Genomic DNA, 20,803 nt, shown 5'->3' with positions numbered 1-20,803 from the left:
TAGGTCATACAGGGTTACCCACAAAGAATGAGACTTCAGAGACGACTGTACGGAATTCATACTGTCTGTTTACTTATATTCATGATTCCCTGCAACTTTTTTTTTGCCAAATCCGTATTCATTAAATAAGCCATTTACAGACCGCATTCAAGGTAGAAGCCTTAACGTATACTTGGGATTGTCATATTTGAAGAGTTTTAAGTCGTCTTCACAGGCTCATTATTTGTGGGTAACTCTGTACGCCATTGATTAATTGATTGAATGGATAGGTTTGTTCTGTATAGATAATTTAATAGGAACTATCCATTACAGATTTTAAATATCCTCTGGTTATGCTGCTCCTGGAGCGGTTGCAGAAAAGATAAAAAGATAGAACCCGAGTTTTTTTTCGCCATTTATCCAGGCCCCTGTAGAGGACAGATTATAATATCAAGTAATCTAAACTGACCCTCCATTTAACATGTGGCATCGGAACCCTGATATTGCGTTTACCGTGTTTAAACAGAAATTAGAAATATATAAATTATTCATAATGCAATAATGTTTCATTGCATATTTGTTAAATTTGTTTAATATTATTACCCCTGGTTCATCGTAAGGCAAAAAGCATACAATTTTTTCCCCCCCCCCCCCTCCTCCTCACTTTTTTATGACAATAAACCTCCTTTACATATTCCATCCTGTGTTACACTCACGTTATTCTTAATTCATATTTCTTAAAGGGAGTGTTCACGAAAAATGAAAGGGGGTATAGGGTTACGGCGAAAAATAAGCGCTTCATTTAGATATTACAACCTATAATCATCGATAGCTTTTCGAGGCATTCGTATATATATGATGTTTGATTATATTTCTTATTTTTTATGATCCAAGAGTTACTTTTGAAAACATACATTTCTGTTTCGAGGATTTTTGATAATGAAGACGACATTTTTATATTTCCTAGGAATGTTCGAAACAAATTGTAAGCGAAATATTAATCTAAAAGAATAACAAAATCAAAAGGATGAAATTGTAAAAACGACCTAAAATTAGGATATGCCTTCTTTCTGGAATATTAGCTTACAATTTGAATAAGCGATGAAAGAAAAAAAAGTTTAAATTTGCGTAGAATCATGAATACAAGGAAAAAGACAGTATAAATCCCGTACAGTCGTTTCTGAAGTCTCGTCCTGTGTTGGTTACCCTGTACCAAATCATATTTTTAAAGATTACGTTTAAAGGGACTGTAGGCAAATGTAAATTCAGTATACATTGTTGATACTATAGTACACATTTGGTGTTGTCACGCATAAACTCTGTGATAAATTAACAACAATCCAGAGGATAAAATGCCATGCGTACGACAGAGATGGTGCTGCTTTCACTTCTTCTCAAGACCTCAAAATTGTACTAGCCCATGATCTATATATATATTATCACTCCACTTTATAAGTTCCATTCCCGATTAACTACGTTACCCGTATTAACGTTTCTATCTTAATCTGCCAAACAACATTTTTTTTAATCTAGAAAAGGGGTTAATTCTGACGATTCTTTCTACAGTTTTTAGAAAAACATACAGTGAAACCCTTAATAAAGAATACATCGAAAGAATTCATCAAATGTCGTATTCTTCCCTTTCTGATAATGGAATGTTGCAGATATTTAGTTTTTTAATTAAATGATTATATGGAACTCTTTAAAACTGTTCTCGCATATTCATGACTATTTATTTATTTTAGCAAATACTNAAGGAAAGAGAAGGAAAGAGAAGGAAAGAGAAGGAAAGAGAAGGAAAGAGAAGGAAAGAGAAGGAAAGAGAAGGAAAGAGAAGGAAAGAGAAGGAAAGAGAAGGAAAGAGAAGGAAAGAGAAGGAAAGAGAAGGAAAGAGAAGGAAAGAGAAGGAAAGAGAAGGAAAGAGAAGGAAAGAGAAGGAAAGAGAAGGAAAGAGAAGGAAAGAGAAGGAAAGAGAAGGAAAGAGAAGGAAAGAGAAGGAAAGAGAAGGAAAGAGAAGGAAAGAGAAGGAAAGAGAAGGAAAGAGAAGGAAAGAGAAGGAAAGAGAAGGAAAGAGAAGGAAAGAGAAGGAAAGAGAAGGAAAGAGAAGGAAAGAGAAGGAAAGAGAAGGAAAGAGAAGGAAAGAGAAGGAAAGAGAAGGAAAGAGAAGGAAAGAGAAGGAAAGAGAAGGAAAGAGAAGGAAAGAGAAGGAAAGAGAAGGAAAGAGAAGGAAAGAGAAGGAAAGAGAAGGAAAGAGAAGGAAAGAGAAGGAAAGAGAAGGAAAGAGAAGGAAAGGGAAGGAAAGGGAAGGAAAGAGAAGGAAAGAGAAGGAAAGGGATATGGAGATATGTAGGGGAGGGGAAGTATCGTGAGGTGATCAGAAGTTGAAGAATGAGTACATGAAGGAAAACATAAAGAATAATTAGATAGATAGATAGATAGTTGGATAGATAGATAGATAGATAGATAGACAGATAGATAGTTAGATAGTTGGATAACTAGACCATTACTCTCTAACCTTTATCCTTTCAGCCAACCTTAATTTCACCTCTACAATTTTATCTCATCATTTTATTTTTCATCATTTTAGGTGATTTTGTATATATTGTGTTTATTTCTTTCTACTGAATTTTTTTGTTCTGATCTTGTTTTTTAAACCTTTCAGTAGCTTGATTCGACTGTAGAACAACATATTTCAACATTTTTTTTTATTTATTTAATTTAAAATTTAGATAATTTTGAAATATTTCCGTTTTGTCTAAATTTTTGTTTAACAACCGTTTCTATGTTTAAAAATATTTTCCATTCTTTTTTAGGTTTACCACCAAGTCTGATGTTTGGGCATTTGGTATTTTGCTTTGGGAGATTGCAACTTACGGGATGACTCCTTATCCAGGCGTTGAACTCACGGATGTTTACCAGGTACAGATTGAAAGAACGACGGACAGACAGACAGACAGACAGATGGAAAAATTTCTAGACGGAATAATTGATTAAGAAACAAATATATCAAAATTATTGACAATTGGCAATACGATTGAAAAAAAACATAAAAAAATTAAAAGTTTTGAGAATAAACAGATTAAGAAATAGACAGATAGAACAATAGACAAATTGAAAAAACCAGAGAAAAAAGTTTAAAATGAAACAGATTAAAAAGTAGACAGATGGAAAATGGACTTAGACAGACGGAAAAATAGACAAAATAACAGACAAAAAAAAACAGAAAAAATGTAGGGACAGAATTATATTAAAACGATGAAACTAAAAGAATAGAGAATAAACAGAAGGAAAAATAAACAGCTAAATACTGAACTCATTCAGCAGACAAGTTTCAAACTTCCATATTCTCTCAGACGCAAATCTGCCCCTTTAGTAAAAGTAAATTCAACCTATATGAAGCATAAAGTCTGACCGCGTCAACCTTGTTACACCGGCTAGTCCTGTTCACAGAGCTAGGTACAGTACAAACTGGGACCGGAAAGGTTGACCCGGCTCGGAAATTCAAATGTACTACGGCTGCCTGTGTTTAATGTATTGTTCTCTAGTTACTGGAGAGTGGATACAGGATGGAGTGCCCACCTGGTTGCCCTGCTAGGGTTTATAGGTATTCATTCATTCATTTATAAATTCACCTGTTTTTACATTCATAAATCTATTCATTCTCAAATTCATTTATTTAATCAGACATTCATACATCTATTCATTCATAAATTCATTCATTCATAAATTAATTCATTTATAATTTCATCCTTTCATAAATTCATTTATTCATTTATTTTATTTATTCATCATTTATTCAGGCTTTCATAAGAACTTTTTTTTCACTCTTTTATTCAAGAAATTTGACTATTTGATACAAGAAAATGGCATAGTTTGAAATAGGTCAACGATACAGATTTAAAAGATAAAAGAATTAGAGAATTAGAGTTTGAGACAAACTTCGAGGACCTTTTTATAACTTCTTGAATTATATAGTTTGATGCGTGACTGCTGGGACTGGGATGCTGGAAGACGACCAACCTTTCAAGAAATACATTTTGACATGGAGAACATGTTCCAGGTTTATTCAACGGTAGATTTAGAAATATTCTAGCTAGTGACGATCAGGGTTTTCAGCTGAAGAAAACTTGCGAAATTTATTTTCACTTGTATTTTGCAAACTTACTCATTTTTTCGCGGAATGAATTTTGCGAAAGGAAGCGAAACGATGCAGAATTTTGTAAAGCTTAAACAAAATATTCGACAGTTTCGCGAAAAATAGAAAAAAATGGTAGTTCTTTTTCGCGAAACTTCCCAGTAATCTTTTGCGCGAAACCTTAAATGCAAACTTTCCTCGAAGACGCATTTTTTTTTGTTTTTCGCAAAACATATTAATGCGAAATTTAGCGAAAATGTTCAATTCTTTTTTCTTCGAAAGGAATGCGAAAAAATGCCAAATTTTGACTATGTTCCTATTTCGCTGAAAACCCTTGTTTAAATACAGGCGGTGTATAATGTTCACTAACGGGAGTGTTCCCTGATATAAAAAAATAAAGGGGGTTATGGGTTGATCCCTAATCATGCAGCAAATGACTTGTACCGACATTTAGTCGACCCATGTAAAAAGAAATTGACATGAAACCTGAAAAGTGCCATTAATTGAGTACACTTTATAAAATAACTTTTATCGGTTAACAAATAGTAACAATCTGTGAAAAACTACCCAAAAAATATGAAATACCTACCATCCCCGCCCCTAAGTAATTCAAAATATTGATTAAAAACGGTAAAAATTATTTAAAGGTTATTATACAGAAAAGGAACATTATACACGTCTGAATTGTCCATGTACATTGCTTTGTTATTGTTGTTAGTTTTGTTTGTTTAAGTCAAATAGATCCTAGTACAAAAGATGGCAACGTAGAATTTGTACACACTCAGTACAGCTGTATTCTGACGTCACAAGTGTCAATTCAGTTTTTGTGTCCGACAAAATTATTAATAATAGTGATAATTTTAGAATAAAGTGCTTATCTTACAGTAAAATAAGTGCAATTTTATGTGTTCTTTAGTTTCTGTTTTTACACTTTTTATTTAATCTTGGAAAACATGTCAACTAATGTGAGAAAATTTAGTTTTCCTTGTTATATTTGACACTTGTGACGTCTTGTATAATTGGTCCATTTCTCTGTTGCCACCTATTGTACTTGATAATCAATTTGGTTATAGTTAACAGTTGTGCTATTTGTATTTTTGTACCAATAATTTTAGTATTTATGAGAAAAGTTGAATTACGTATTTAATCAATTCCATTTTTATCCCCGTCCTTACATTTATTTTCATTTTATTTTTAAATATCTAAAAAACTTTCCCCATTTCAAGTGATTCATTTGAATGAAATTTTTTTTAAATCAGTATTTTTATTTTTTGTTGTCTGTCCTTGCATGGCTTTATTTAATGGGTTATCTATTTAAAGAAAACGCGGGAATTCCAAATTATAAGATATTGTTTAATCAGTATTAATATAATCTCCAGGAATCCTCGATCACAGAAGAGGTTGAGGCAGAGCTCCGACCTCATTCTTCAACCTCAACCTCCACTCCTATCCTCCCTACCAGAAAACTGCGCCAGGGAACAGACAAAGCACGAATGCCGCGTGAAGATTCAAATGTTGGCCCACGTGCTGGCACTGAATGTCGTCCTCCTAGTCAACCTCAAACTGGGGCCATTCTTAGGTAATGAGTAAATTTTTATTAAAAGATAAAATTTACAAAATTTAATTTTAATCCTTAAAGGCAGTGCTTAGAATCCTGATCCAAGGGGTAAAATATCAACCAAAAACTGCCAAAAAAAAACTCCTAAAGCCAAAATCTAAAAAAAAGAGGGATTATAAAAATTTCACCATTTCTGAATGATTCATCGAGTTTCAGGAAAAAAATATGCGAGAAAAAAAAATTGAAAATTATTTTTTGTTATAAAAATTCAGTAAATCTTAAAGAAATGACTTGGATCCGGATCCATTTTTTCCAGTGCGGATTTAGGATCCGGATCCGCATCAAAATTAAATGCATCCTAAGCACTGCTTAAAGGGTATGTAAGCGTAAATTCAAGTGACCCTCCATGCTAAGATTGTAATGCCCGATTTTTTGGCAAAATTTCATTTCCTTTACAACTCTGATATATAATTAACAAATATGTTCTAAACCAAGCAAAGACTATAAGATATACGGTCTTTAATATAAACGCCCCTGATGACAAAAGAATTTTATTGGTATCATCTTACTTGATATGAATTGTTTAGTAACAAGTCAACTGTTGTGATGTTACGACGGGGTCCAAACAAACAGGCTCCAGCTCCTCCAAAACGGACCAGGTAAGTTTTTAATCAGAAAAAAAATAAAAGTTTTTACCCACGAAACGTTTTTACCCAGCAAACAAGAAACGTTTTGAACCATAATGGATTGTTCATAGCTCTAAACTGAGATTTTCGGGAGATGACAAACAGTTTTGAAAAAAAGTTTAATGCCAATATTACAATTTGCACGCAGAAAATACTGAGTTCTTAATATATTCTGTGCGTATTTTGGCGGTAAAGTTAGGAGTTAATCCAATATGAAATGGGTTGCAATGTTCTGTTTACTTTAAGGGACTGTAACATGTAAGAGCAATTTCAAATGGTTGTCAACGGTACCCTTTAAAGCTTTGTCTGATCAAGTAAGAATTAGAACTCCATGTTTTGTTTTTGATAACAGTTTTTTTATTAGTGGTTTTTCTGCAAAAGGGACTTACCAATTTTTTGCTTACAAGAAAGACTGGAGAAGTAATCAGAATTAAACACTGTTTAAGTCAGAAAACGACGTTATCTTCCATATTTTTGATCAGATAAAGGTTTCAAGGATATCGTTGTAAATTAGAAATCGCCATCTTTGATCAAGGGTCAAATAAAATAAAAAATTTAATAGAATAAAAACTCTTAAGGTAAAATGTGTGCTTCAACATCTAAGATATTTGTAGAGAATCCTTCTCCCCAGGGATCCTAGACTCCGGGTTGTTGACATCCTAGATAAACCAGATGTAATCATTCCACTAATATACATTTATCTATTAATTTGACTGTTTTTCTCTTAAAATGTCTTGATGTTTAATGGCTGCCAAAACTTGAAATGTTTAATCCTCGAATATTCAAGAAAACATGGAATCCTGATTTAATTACTTCTAATGTCTGACATGGAATAGATAACCATGGCATCCATCATTATTAACAGGGGTGCACATTTTTTATTTTCCCCCTCATCAAACAAAAATTTCCCTAAGTATGTGAGGAATATTTTTTTGCTGAATTGGGGACAATTAATGATTTCAATAAAAAGTATTATAAGGGGGGAAATCTTGTTAATTAAATTTTTATTTTTCCCCCAAATGGTTGAAAATCATTTCTGTGAGGGGGGGGGAGTTCTTGAGAATATATATCCCTGTATATTCATCAGTCTGGTAATAAGTTGGCAGCCCCACAATCTGTAAACAGGGACAAAACCTTTATATCTGGAACAGTGGTGTTTTTACTCCACAATATTATATTAATCAAAAAATATAGTTTCATTCATGCTAAATAAAAGTGGACAAATTTTTTACATAAAATTTAAAGAGGCCCTACCATTTAGAAACTCATTTCCCATTCACAATGGAACCATTAAAATCTATGTTTGGGAAAAATTTATTGAGCTATTCTTGTTTATTTACCTGAAAATTTAACTTTTCAAATTTGGTTTGCTGTCAAAGTTACTTGTAGGTTAATTGAACATTGAGAAAATTAAGGAACGAGTTAAAATACAACATGTTTTAAGACTAAAAACAACTTGATATGTTCTTCATTCTTTCCATTTAGATGTTTCAAGGGTATCATCATGAATCAGACATACCCCTCTAAAAATGGATGATCATTGTTTACTTGAAATTACGTCTTCTTTCTCTTTAAAAAGCTTTTGGGTTTGTGCAGACCCAGTTTAGTTTGAACCCCCCAATCCCTGGATCCCTAAACTAGATTAAACATTCAGACGAATAGTTTGCCGAGCCAAATCCCTATGATTGCTTAACAAAGCGTTAAGTCTTTGACGCCCTAATATTTTCTTCTGCTCATTTATTATTAGAAAGAGTATATTTGGCTCAAAGATTATGTTTGCTGGGTATTATCAATATTGATTTCTTTCATCTTTTTACGTCTCCTTTAAACTTGAGTTTCTGTTTGCTGGGCATTATCGATATTGATTTTTTTCCTCATATACATTGGGGATGCGGAATTGTTATTTAACAACTGATAGTTCCAACTTTATTCCAGTTTTTACTATGGATCCTTATATGCTGGAATATCCTCTGTATCCTCATCTCCCCCTTCTTACACCTCCTCCCCCTCCTCCTCCTCCTCTTCCTCTTCTTCAAGTTCTCCTCCTTCTTCTCCTTCCTCATCCTTTTCCATCTTTCCTTCTCAAACTTTATAAACCTAGATGTAAGTATTTTAATCCTAATCTCCGTAAAATCTAATTTTCTAATCGCAAAATCTTTCAACTGATGGTGTAAATCTTTGACTATTAAAGTTTGAAAGATCTACAACATCAGGTTGCAAAGATATATGGATTAGAAAGCTCAAAGTTTGGGAAAGATATTAGTTCCTTCCTACTGTTTCCTTTTCTCTATATCCATAATTATCACTCCTTTGCAATAATCTGGCATAAATGCCATATTCATTAAACACATTTAATTTGTACACTCTCCCCTCTCCCAATCGTTAATTTTACCATTTCGCGTCGGTCCTAAAATGTCACATTGATAAAAAAAACCTATCCCATCTACTTTCATCTACACTCATTGGTTCTACTTTTACTCAACTATTCATAATTAATTAACAATTTGTCTTAATCGCTCTTAACCCTCTAAAATATAAGCCTTTGTGTATGAATTTGATCACATGATTTTAATTCAAGGAATTAACGCTTTTCAGTGATTAAAGTGACTGAAAAGCGTAATCTTATGTGACCTTTCTTTTGTAAAAAAAGAGGCATTAACTAAGGTACCCTTTAAACCTTTATCTCAGGATAACGGTGAGGTATAGCTCGAGGTTACAGTGTACACTTTACACTCCTAGTTCGCGCGTTTTCTATGCTACATAAGTTACTGCTGTTAAGATGAGAACATCTAAGAAATCCTTGATCAAACAAAGGTCTAAAGAGTATCGTTGTAAATCGGACATAACACTTATTAATAAAAGGTTTACAGCCTCTTTGTATTTAAGGAGTTTCTCAACATAAAAACCATAAAATGGAGGGGCCTCTTCGGTTGTTTTGATTATTTATTTGTGTTAAATTTAGTTCCTTCCGGGACAGCAGCTACGATGCTGACGGATACTCAGAGCGGGAGATGGAGGGTCAACTTATATCAGGTGAATGTCGTCTTCAAACCTGAAAAATATCGTCTTCATACCTCAGACATGTCGTCTTAACACCTTAGAAACGATTCATTCGTCAATTATATCTTTGAAATGTCGTCTAAATGTTTCTTTTAAATTTATTTGTAGCTTTTAACTGTTGTTATTTAATCTTTTTGTTCAGGCTTAAAGTTTAAACCTCTGTTTTATTGTAAAAAATTCTGAAATTTTTCAATTTTTTTATTTCTAAACATTTTAGGAATACATATCGCACTAATATGTTAATTAAGTACTAGCATATCCCATTACAAAACTTATTGAACACAGAGTTCAGTTGTTTTTTAGTTACTATTCACATTTAGAGTGACATATCCTATTCACACCGGTATCCTTCAACATATCCCATTACCAAGTGTATAGTTAAAAAAACATGTCAGCTTTTAACTTACTGAACGCAGAGTTCAGTTGTTTTTTAGTTACTATTCACATTTAGAGTGACATATCCTATTCACACCGGTATCCTTCAAAGCTTTGTCTGAATTAGATATCCAAGTTTATAATTTTGAAGACTGATCATTTTTAATTGCGGTATCTCTAAAAAAGTTACTTGTAAGAATGTTCAATTTTAAGCACAAGCTAGAAAACCTAAATTTATTTTACATTACTGATCAGATTAAGGAATCCTTGTGAATCGGGTACGGAGGTCTACTTGAAATTACGTGAACAGTCCTTATAAATATTTTGTTCTCAGGGCATTTGGCGGACAGTGAAGGAGATCTAGGAGATAGTGACCGGGAACTGGAAGAGGTAAAAAACTCATTTGTGAAAATAATTTAAGGCTATATATTTTAATATCTTCTTGTAAATCATTTCTTTTCTCTATTAAACAAGGAATGTTCAGAATTGTTAATCACTGAATGAGGGAAATACAAAAATTCTAAAAGAAATAATTGAAATGGGGTTCGAGGGGCTAGCCATAAACTGTCTAATTTTTAATTTTTCATATTTTTCGGGTTGATTTTAGATTATTTAAAGGATAATGGAGGGGATGAACGTTATCAAGCGCAGCTGCCGCTCTCGTCCTTCAAACGTGCTCCTGCCCCTGCAATGGGCGGACGGGCTGCTGAACAGCGGCGCCAAGACGAAAAGCGCTCGCGCAGCAAAGGCGACCGTAAGAAGGAGAAGCGGGTGGGTCAGCTTGATGAAAAGAATTTGAAGCGCGCAGCTAACCGGTATGGTACTCTGCCCAAGGGTGCGCGCATAGGAGCATACCTGGAGTCCTTGAGGGGCGCAGGGATGACACCGGAACCGGTTTCTGAAGAGTCCGGTCATGATACCTTAGATTCACAGCGATCCGGGGCTACTGATCCAGGTAGCATTTGGTCATTCATTTATTCATTTATTTATTCATTGATTTGTTTATTCATTCATTTATTCATTTGTTTATTCATTGATTTGTTTATTCATTCATTTATTCATTCATTTATTTATTCATCCATTTGTTCATCCTTTTATTCATTCATTTATTCATTAATTTGTTTATTCATCTTTTATTTTAATAGTTTACGACTGTTTTTCTTTTTTTAAATTCCAAAATGTTCATTAAGATTTTGTAATTGTTATGTTATATATTTAAAGTTCTAAGAGTTGCAGAATTTTGGTAGGGACAGAGAATAGATAATGGATTCAATACCTATTTTGAGACCAATTTCGAAAAGCTAGGCTAACTTTGTCTTAATACTTATCTTATGTCTTATGTTTTATGGCGCTAAATCTTAAATTAATTCTATATTAAGGTCGTGTATCGGATCTTCAACTGACCCCAGCTATGGCAAGGTCAAATTCCTCTCATGGTGGTTTTCCAGGTATTTAAATAGAATATACACTTATTCAGATTTAATAGCGGTTAGCAGGGGCGTACACAGGAATTGGACCAGAGGGGCCTTTTTTCTAACTTTCCAAAGAGGGGAAAGGGGAATACCCCAATAGGATTTAACAATTCCAGGGATTTTTTCTTAATTTTTCAATTGTTAATTCGGTTCCATCAATGGTCAGACTATTTTCCCTAATCTTGAAGCGAAATCTTTCTATATATATCTATCTCTATCTATGTATCCATCTATCCATCTATCTATCTATCTATGTATCCATCTATCCATCTATCTATCTATCAATCTATATATCTACTAGGCGTGAACAACCAGAAGTCCCGGCTAGGGTCACGCTCTGGTCAACTTCCAAGACGTTTACCCACTTATACACAGGTACAGTGTCTTAAAATTATTATTATTGTTATTACGCTATGCTACAGAAAAACGGAATTATTGTACGATTTTTTTCGTTATAAAAACGACTATATCTCACAATACAAATTATGGTCAGATTTAAAGGATATCGTACACAACCCTCTTTAAGTGGAAGGCCGGTTGAAATTGACTAATTACAATTTAAATATAATCTTTTAATGTTTAGGGTGGATCCTCATCTATGAGTCCCCGACCCGGTCAAAAATCCTCCGGTATGCCCGAGATAGATTTCCCGCCTCCACCCTCCGATTTACCCTCGGAGGATTCAACTCCTCTTCCCTCCTCTCCTGAATAGATTCCTCAAATACCGGGAACAGTCCCCTGACTCCTGTGACTCCAACAAGTCCCTTCCGGAGTCCACAAAGCAAAGTGCTTTCTCTCCTGCACCGTCTCCCCTCCCTTATATTAATGTGATATATGCAACCATATGAATATCATGACAACAATCGGAAATTTTCTTATATACTCCGCCAGGAGTCCTGAAAATAATCCTAACATAAACATAAACAAACATTATGTCAAATTTTAACCCTGAGGAAAAATAAATGCAAAAACCGAACCAAAAGCAAACGTGTTACAACCATCTTTTTTATTCTGTTTTCGTTTTTTAGGACAAAATATTGGAAAATTTAATAAAAGCAATGTTTAACAGAATACAGTTTTATAAAAAGTCCAAAAAACAAACAGAACATAAATAACACTGCCCCACGCACTTGAAAGGGAAGGTTTTGTCAATTTTTCTGTAGGAATCTCTTAGATTTTGTTCTATGTTTAATAATTTACCTTTTACGGGTTTCACAACAATAGTTATGTAAACTTTTGAATGATATCATGCAAAGGATCCAATGACTTTATAAGGATGATAATTTTGTGCAATAGTTTAATTTTTTTTATTTATTCAGAATTAATTTCAAAGTTTGTTTCAGTTACCGAGCTTTTTGAAAGTTTCAAAGCTAAAACTGAACCCGCCGCCCCACCCGCCGAGCAGGCAGGCTCGGAACAGCTTCTCGACCTAAAGGCGGGTCTCAAGCGAGTCTCCGCCCACCCTCTGGCTCCGCCCACGGATGGGCGGGATGAGGAACCTCCTATAGACTTCAAGGCTAACTTGAAAAAAGTTACAACAAGAGCACAGCAGGAGAAAAGTTTGGAAGGTAAAAACTTATAAATCCGTTTTTAATTAAATTAAAGAGGAAGAAAATTAAACCTATAATGCATCCAATATTTCATATTTTAGATATTTTCTCAATCATTCAAGACAAAGTCACAATATTCAAGACAAAGTCATAATATTTAAGAAAAAGTCACTTTTGTAACAATATTTAAGACAACGTCGCAATATTTAATACAAAGTCACACTTTTTAAGACTAAGTCGCAATATGTAAGACAAAGTCACAATATTTAAGACAAAGTCACAATATTTAAGACAAAGTTACAATATTTAATACAAAGTCATAATATTTAAGACATAGTCACAATTGTTAAGACTTTTGTGACAATATTTAAGACAACATCACAATATTTAAGGCAAAGTCACAATATTCAAAACAAAGTCACAATATTCAGGACAATGTCAAATTTTTAAGACAAAGTCACAATTTTCAAGGCAAAGTAATAATATTTAAGACAGAGTCACAATTGTTAAGACTTTTGTAACAATATATAAAACAACGTCGCAATATTTAAGACAAAGTCACAATATTTAAGACTAAGTCGCAATATGTAAGACAAAGTCACAATATTTAATACATTATCACAATATTAAACTAAAATAATATTTAAGAGTTAATCACAATCATTTAAAAAATAATCACAATCTTTAAGAAATGATCACAATCTTTAAGAAATAATCATAATCTTTGAGAAATAATCATAATCTTTGAGAAATAATCACAATCTTTAAGATACGATGGTAGGCGATTATATCGATATTATGAAGACGACTTTTTATTTTTATTGTTTACAAGCTTTTTACGAATTACAAGTTCAGATTTTTACGAATTACAAGTTCAGATTTTTACGAATTACAAGTTCAGATTTTTACGAATTACAAGTTCACAAGCGATGAAAGAAAAGCTTTTTTTAATTGACAGCTTTTTTCAATGTTTTTTTTTTTTGTATCCATGCTCTTAAGCTTAATATAAATCAAGAATGAAATTAAAAGTCGTCTTCATTATATTGATATAATTGCTATACCACCGTAGAATCCCAATCATTAAGAAATAATCACAAGTTTTAAGGAATAATCACAATCTTTAAAAAATTATTACAATATTTAAGAAATAATAGCAATCTTTAAAAAATTATCACAATCTTCAAGAATAATCACAATCTTTAAGAAATAATCACAATCTTTAAGAAATAATTATAATCTTAAAGAAATAATTGCAATCGTTAAGAAATAATCACAATCGTTAAGAAAAAATTACAATCTTTAAGAAATAATAACAATCTTTAAAGAAATAATTAAAATCTTTACGATATGATCACAATCTTTAAGAAATTATCACACTCTTTAAGAAATATCACAATCTTTTGAAATAATAAATCTTACGATATAATCACAATCATTAAGAAATAATGAATGACACTCTTTAATTTCTGATATTTGCAGAGATTGGTGAAAGAGTCGACTTTAAGTCCCAGCTCCGTAAAACTGTGAGATCTGAGGAGAAATCAAAACCCGAGCCCTCTAACTCCGATCGGAAACCTAGCCTTGGAAAAACTGACACGTTGAAAAGCGAAAATTCAGACAACCCTAGTCAATCATATCTTAGGTATTAAATAGATTTTCATGCATATTAGTATTTCATTCCAGAAACTATTCAGTGTAAATCGTATTTACAGGGTTACCCACAAAAGATGAGACTTCAGAGACGACTGTACGGAATTAATACTGATCATTTCCTAACATTTACAATTTTCTGCTACTATAAACAAGGTTTTTTTGCGAAATCATTTAAAAGGCCAAAAAACCTATCTTTAAGGCAAAAGACTTATTCTTGGAATCATCATATTTAAAGAGTTTCATGTCGGCCTTTATGGGTAACCCTGTATTTGTTATATAATTACTAGCTTGGGAACCCAGCTGTCCAGATTTGCCCGAAAGTTAAATTTTCTTCAGTAAAGTCAGCCACACTAAACTTTTTAAGCCAGGCATTTAAAAATCATACCCGTTGTTTTACTGGGTATCCCAATCAAATTTGAGGCAAATCGGCCGAGAGGTTTGTGAAATATGATCTAACATACAAAAAAAAATTGCTTAATACTTCTGAGCAATTTATTATTAAGCAGCACATAGTTTTTTCGAAAAAATGTTTATAAAAATTGTCGAAATTTATGAATTAATTTGAACTTTTGCTCATTGATAGAGATTCGTTAATCCAAAGTCTGCTGAAGTAATGATTATTTACTTATTGTTATTACATTTGAAATTTTCTTAGTATTTTTGATTAGAATTGTAGGTTCTTGGATTTTATCTCAAATTGTTAATTTTGTTGTAATTAATGTATCCTAAATTTACAATTTTTTTTTATTGTAAATTATATATTTTCAGACCTAGTAAAGTTTGCGAGGATCCTACCAGTGGTTCCCTTGAACCTGAACCAGAACGGGAGGAACCTGAATCAGGAGAAGAGAAGCGAAAAAGCTCTGGTTCTATCTCAAGCCTGGTCAAAATATGGGAACTTGAGAGTGCTTCTAGTCCAAAGGACGACTTTAGTCCGGCCGATGAACGTCCCGGAAGTGTAGTGAAGTTTGAAAAGCGGATATGGCCGCCAATTCCTGCATGCGAAACCGAAAAGCCGATGGTTCCGATTAAGCCGACGGTGAAACCTCCCGCACCAACCACCCGGCCACCGCCGCCGAAGGAGCCGAGTTGGAAACCGAAACCGGTTCCTGCGGCCAAACCTATGGTCTGCAATATTTACGCAGCACCCAATCAATCCCTAAGTCAATCAGGAAGTCAGATTAGAAGCATATCATCTCTCAGCAGCAGTGGGAGCAGACCAGGGCCTCAACTAAAGGTTAGTCATTTTTTCCTCCTCGAGTTTGATGACGGGAAAAACACAATTTTGTTTAATTAGTCGATTGATTAGATATTTATTGTCTGATTTATTGATTGATTAGCTTAATAATTGCCTGATTGATTGATTGGTAAGCTAAATTATAGTCTTACTAGCCTTAGAGGGCGCTTCGCGCCCATCTTCTAAATTGATTGTGAACATATGTTCTCTTTGTGTACATCGTAAAACAAAACAAAAATAATTCGCGGATTTTCACAAAAAATTTCGTGGATTTTCAAAATTTTCAAAAATTAAATGAAGATCGAATTTTGATGGAGACAAATATTTGAAATTTTGATCATTCATAAACCTTCCCTGTGGTCACGTGAGGTCCCACAAAAAATTTGGGCCCGATCGGTTCAGCCGTTATGACGTTTATTGGATACAAACAAACAAACAGACAGACAGACAAGCCAAATTTATATATAGATTAATTGATGATCTAATTGATTGTCTGAGTGATTGATTATCTAATTGATTTCTAATTAATTAATTGATTATTTGATTGACCATATGATTGATTGATTTATTGATTGATTTATTGATTTATTGATTGATTGATTTATTGATTGATTGATTTATTGATTGATTGATTGATTGATTGATTGATTGATTATTTGATTATCCAGGTGGTAGAAAAGAAAGACAGTGGCCCAGTAAAGGAGAAAGAAGGAACAGACACAAAGACAGACAGACAAGATAAACGTGCAGACAGTACAGACAGTGGACTCTCCTCAGCTTGTGATAAGGTTGGTTCACTCATTCATTTGTTCATTCATTCATTCATTCATTCATTCATCCTTCCTTTCACCTATTCATCCTTTAATATATTCATTTATTTATTCATTCATCCATACATTCATTCACTCAATCATTCACCTATTCATCCTTATATTCACTTTTTCATTGATTGATTCATTGATTCATTACGTTTATCCTTTCATTCATTTATTCAATCATTTTTACATGCATACATTCATTTGTTTAATTAATTATCATTCAGTCACTATTCAATTATGAATTCATTCTTTGATTCAATCCGAGTCATATTATTTATTTGTTATTAAATACATTAGTTTTCTAAGCAATTGCTTTTTTGTTAAATATAAAATTTTTCATTTATGCATCTTATTTTTGTGTCTATCCATCTATCTATACTATCTACATATTTATCTTTCTATCAGGACTACCTGATGGATCTATCCAGTAGCCTGGAAAACCTGCTGGTCAACCTGGAACAAGAAATGGGGTCAGCGGCAGCTATGTCGGCAGCTGATAAGGTTAGTGTGTACACTAAGTACAAGTATACACTGTTAATAAGGTTAGTCTGAACACTGAGTACTAGTATACACTATAAATATACATTGAGTATAAGGTCAGTGTGTACACTAAGTACAAGTATACACTGTTGATAAGGTTAGTGTACACTGAGTACAAGAATACTCTGTTTGCAAGGTTAGTGTGTACACTGAGGTTAAGTATACACTGTTGAAAAGATTAGTGTGTACACTGAGGATGAATATACTCTGTTTATTAGGTTAGTGTGTACACTGAGTACAAATATACACTGTTGATAAGGTTAGTGTGTTCACTGAGTACAAGTGCACATTGTATTATGAGATTAGTGCGTACATATTACATAAGGTTAACATGTAACTGTATACACTGAGTAAAAGTATATTTTTGTATTTAATGTTATGTTTGTACCAATTAAACAACGACGACTTTTAATTACAATTTAATTAATTCTTCAAAAAACGAGATTGAACGTTTTGATTTAACTTTTATCCATTCTTTTGAAGTAATATATTTATCTACTATATGTCTATCTGATCTATCAATAAATTTAACTATTTATCTATCTATTTTCTACAATCCAGGTGTGGAGCTTCCACAGTAGCTGTGTAGTTTACCTGGATAATGTACCTGCTACAACTATCTATCTATCTATATATACATATATCTATATATATATCTAGGTGTGTAGCTTCCACAGTAGCTGTGTAGTTTACCTGGATACTGTACCTGCTACAACTATCTATCTATCTATCTATCTATACATATATCTATCTATATATCTAGGTGTGTAGCTTCCACAGTAGCTGTGTAGTATACCTGGATACTGTACCTGCTACAACCAGGTTCAGGTTCAGATCACTTCTCAACAAACTAGACTCACAAGCCAAGGTATTCATTGTATTCATTTGCTCATTCATTGATTCATCCTTTTATAATTCTTTGTATTCATCAATTCATTCATTCATCTTTTCATTTATTTATTCGATATTTCAATATTATTTAATTATATTTATTCTATTTCAATTCATGGTCTCTGAGACATACATTGTAAAGCAAAAACAAATATTGTAATTATTTAATTTATTCTATTTCCAATTTATGTTCTCTTTGTATACATTGTAAGACAAAAACAAATAATAGTTTCGCGGATTTTTAAAAAAAATGGAGGGGTTTCAAAATTTTCTTAATTCTAATTTTGTTAAGAGGCAAATTTTTGAAAATTCGATCATCCATAGCCATTCCCTGGGGTCATGCGAGGTACCACAAAAAATTTGGGCCTGATCGGTTCAGACGTTTTGACATTTATTGTATACAAACAGACAAACAAACAAACAAACGCCCAGACAAGTAAAGTATGAAGTACTAGTCTATTAGGACGCTTCGCGCCCATCTTCTATCTTAATTGTGAACATGTTCTCTTTGTGTATATCGTAAAACAAAACAAAAAAATTCGCGGATTTGACGTTTGTTGAATACAAACAAACAGACAGACATGCTAAATTTATATTTAGATATATATAGATTTACATTAGTATTAATAAAATATTAAATTAAGGATCTACGAAGTGTGAATAAGAGGAGTGGAGGACTAGTGGAGGAGATGAAGGGAACTCTCAAGGATATTGTTACAATCATTCAGAGATAGAGATCACTATCTCCATCCTCATCATCATCTTCCTTATCTCCATCATTATCCTCTTCATCTTCTTCCTCTTCCTTCTCATGTTGATAATGTCCTTCTTTCTTTCTTTCTGACCTAATTTCATTTTTTAACAAATTAAAGGGGATGTTTGCGAAAATTAAATTGGTTCAAGGATGAATTTATTATCAATTCATTTTTTAGTTCTGTTCGATGTTTTTGTAATTGGAAAATTAACTGGAATATCGGATAGCATAAACGTGCTACCAATTGTTTCATAATCTAATCATGGTAGGTAAACGTAGTTTAAATTTAAAATTACGCTTACTTCTCGTTCATATTTTGCGAACACCACCTTTAAGACGAAACATAACCAGCCATGTTTTAACAAATACTTTTTCCGAGTTGATTTTTATTTTGCATTTTACATTTTAATTCATCAAGATATCTCTACGTTGCAGCAACTTTTTTCTTTGTATTGTGCCCGCCCGCCTGACCTTTATTTCTGACAACCAGATACCAAAAAACAAGCTGGGATCAAGTAACCTATAATTGTAAACTTACAGCTTTCAATGTGTCAGAGCTCCTAGACCACTCTCACTTTTATATACATAATTATGTACAATGACCCCTCTTACTCTGATGTACACAGTTATGTACAATGACAATTAGAATAATTTTTAATTATGTGTCATAAACTTATATATACTCGGTCAGATTTTTTATTTTTATATTTTGTTTTATTTTAATGGCACCCTCCTCCTCCCCCCCCCCCCCCGTTTATCGACAAAATGCTAGTCTTATCTCTCTTAAAGTAATAAAAACACTAATAACTTAATCTTGCCATGTCTCCAGATTGTGAACAGTTTAACGCTATTGTTTGTTCTGCTCTTAATTACCTTATGTTGATAATTTTGTACATAAAAACTGTACAGAGTGTTTTCTCGTGAAGTTGGGTATTGTACATGTTTTTGAACTGTACGTAACATGCATATTAATACTGTACAATTTATTGTGTACGTTTTACCATGAACACTGTTCCGTTAAATACATTCTACTTTATGTACAATGTACATATATTAAATTACATGGTTTTCTGACGATTTCACAGTGCAGCATGTACAAATTTGTAATTGCCCTATTGCTTTTAATTTTAAAACCGGAGCTTTTTTACCTATTAATATCCCGCCTATTTTAATGTACATGAACTACATATTGTTTTAATGTACATGAACTACATATTGTTTTAATGTACATGAACTTCATATTGTTTTTTAATGTACATGAACTACATATTGTTTTAATGTACATGAACTACATATTGTTTTAATGTACATGAACTACATATTTTTATCTTCTTGATTTGTTTGTAATAATAAACTAGTGCATGTATTTCCAATATATTTTGTATGCGTGATTTATAGTCAAATTAATTGAGGAATATAATAATTTCTAATTCTTTCTTCTTTTTTTATTTACAGATAGAGTTTCCATTCGTAAACCTGTGCTATCTCATTCATACTTTCTCTAGCACTAGATATATACATTTTATAACACTATAAAGCGCTTGTTTCTGATATATTTTTTTCGTGAGATACGAATTTTGGTTCACTTTGATTACAAGGTTGCAAAGATAATGAAACTTAAAAATTAGAGTTTGAGTCGAGTAATCAGTTTCTTAACAAATGGTATATTTCTTTGATCTTTCACGTTTTTGTCACTGGTTTTGAAAATAGCTGAGTCAGGGTGAGTAAATGTGCTGTGTGCCCCTGTTAACATGATAGCTGAAAATAACAGGGTCTTGTCTTGAGATTTAAATATGTATGTGATGCCATCCTTACATTTTCGCAATTTGCCCAGAAATTTTTTATTGCGCAAAAAAATGTTCAATAACGCGCAAAACGTGTTGCGTATGATGCGGGACGAAGCGCAAAAGCTGTTCCGCGATATGCACAAAATGTGCCAAAAAGTAAATTGACTAAGGTTGTTCCGCGATATGCCCAAAATGTGCGAAAAAATAAATTTACTAAGGTGATGTCTAACAGGAACCATTAGTAGATTGTTTTGTCTGCTAGAGTTTCAAATAGTAGTGTAAACTATAGTTAAATTTAGAAATACCGT

The 20,803-nt window shown here is 32.8% G+C and overlaps 2 protein-coding genes across 3 annotated transcripts; both read left to right on the top strand.

Annotated features, from left to right (window-relative positions):
• Positions 1-2,792: 2,792 nt before the first annotated feature.
• LOC111716984 (tyrosine-protein kinase Abl) lies at positions 2,793-12,080 on the top strand (the record flags this gene model as incomplete). Of its 2 annotated transcripts, none has more annotated exon segments than XM_023492500.1 (11): positions 2,793-2,898; positions 3,525-3,583; positions 3,955-4,039; positions 5,494-5,693; positions 6,260-6,331; positions 9,321-9,391; positions 10,128-10,183; positions 10,412-10,748; positions 11,173-11,241; positions 11,567-11,640; positions 11,849-12,080. In XM_023492500.1, coding segments are annotated over 11 exon segments (1,258 nt in total), but the record flags the coding sequence as incomplete, so codon positions are not given.
• Positions 12,081-12,449: 369 nt separating this feature from the next.
• LOC111716983 (serine/arginine repetitive matrix protein 1) lies at positions 12,450-19,088 on the top strand. Its single transcript, XM_023492498.1, has 8 exons — positions 12,450-12,474; positions 12,585-12,833; positions 14,295-14,457; positions 15,237-15,705; positions 16,374-16,493; positions 16,929-17,024; positions 17,827-17,931; positions 18,599-19,088. The coding sequence occupies exons 1-8, from the start codon at positions 12,450-12,452 to the stop codon at positions 18,686-18,688; spliced, it is 1,317 nt and encodes a 438-aa protein (XP_023348266.1). The 3' UTR covers positions 18,689-19,088.
• The last annotated feature ends 1,715 nt before the right edge of the window (positions 19,089-20,803 follow it).

The sequence above is a fragment of the Eurytemora carolleeae genome, unplaced genomic scaffold (assembly GCF_000591075.1).
Source record: "Eurytemora carolleeae unplaced genomic scaffold, Eaff_2.0 scaffold2302, whole genome shotgun sequence".
NCBI classification, from domain to species: domain Eukaryota; kingdom Metazoa; phylum Arthropoda; class Copepoda; order Calanoida; family Temoridae; genus Eurytemora; species Eurytemora carolleeae.
This window is presented reverse-complemented; position numbering and strand designations above follow the sequence as displayed.

Coding starts and splice junctions, on each gene's coding strand:
- LOC111716983 (XM_023492498.1), top strand. CDS start 12,450: ATGTTTAATAATTTACCTTTTACGG. Junction 15,706..16,373: donor GACCAGGGCCTCAACTAAAG/GTTAGTCATTTT, acceptor TTGATTATCCAG/GTGGTAGAAAAGAAAGACAG. Junction 16,494..16,928: donor TCTCCTCAGCTTGTGATAAG/GTTGGTTCACTC, acceptor TCTTTCTATCAG/GACTACCTGATGGATCTATC.